Source organism: Cephus cinctus, unplaced genomic scaffold, assembly GCF_000341935.2.
Source record: "Cephus cinctus unplaced genomic scaffold, Ccin1 Ccin1_scaffold2093, whole genome shotgun sequence".
Classification (NCBI taxonomy): domain Eukaryota; kingdom Metazoa; phylum Arthropoda; class Insecta; order Hymenoptera; family Cephidae; genus Cephus; species Cephus cinctus.
Window position 1 is genome coordinate 1 of NW_014334138.1, and position 882 is coordinate 882.

At 45.4% G+C, this 882-nt stretch overlaps 1 protein-coding gene across 1 annotated transcript in view; it reads right to left on the reverse strand.

Annotated features, from left to right (window-relative positions):
* Positions 1 to 173: 173 nt before the first annotated feature.
* The window catches only part of LOC112495313, a gene marked incomplete at its 3' end in the record, with an annotated part of 4,890 nt that continues 4,181 nt past the window's right edge, over positions 174 to 882 (reverse strand). Inside the window, 1 exon segment of the mRNA XM_025091355.1 lies at positions 174 to 856. Coding sequence (XP_024947123.1) covers positions 174 to 856 — 683 coding nt within the window.

Sequence of the window (882 nt, forward strand, 5' to 3'; positions counted from 1 at the left end):
GTGCTAAGATTTCGCCTCTTAAAGACTCTACGGCCAATGGAAACTCAAATTCTGGAGCTCGAAATTGAATTTCCCGGGAGATCGCTGTTAATTGATCTGTATGTAGAATGGCTGGATCGTATCGGCCATCTCGCGCCGCAGAGATCACTCTGTGATATTCTTCTCCCAGCTTTACGTACTGTTCCAGTTTTAATTGGGCACGATACGCGAATCTCGTTAGCTCCGCATTAAATTTGATCTTCGCATTCTCTTTGTCCAAGGTTTGTAGCTGTTTCCAAAGCCCATCTATTCCGTCGTACAATTTATCCACTCTTCGGGACTCGCTTACGTGATCCTCATGGAGTTGTTGCAGCCGTGACGCGGTGATGTGCATCTGTCTCCCTATCAGTTGTGTTAAATTTGTTTGATCCGCAAACAGTCGGTCTATCTGGGAGTGAATATATTCTGCATCTTCTTGATTCATTGTCCCGAATAACGATTTACTGATCGATCCAATTATTCCAAGAGGTACTGAACGCTCCTTCATGGTACGTAAGGGCTCGCGGTCTATGGTAGGTGGAAGTTCATGTGCGACCGCCACATGACCCAACTCCCTCACTGTTGTCTTGGCAATCCTTAATTGATCCCTGAGGAGGTCATGTTGCAGGAGTTCGTGGCAAGTGTCTAGCGAGTTTACCTGCTGACAGGCGTCCAGTGCATTGTCCAATTGCTTACCTATTTCTGGAAAGTCATTTCTGAATTTTTCCACTTCTATAAAGACACTTACTCTCCAATCTACATGTTGTAGTCGTAGAGGAGTCACCCTTTCATAATATAACCCGGGAAAATCTTTTATCGCAATGTTCTGATGCGAATTCTGGACGATCAAACTCCCCTCTCCCG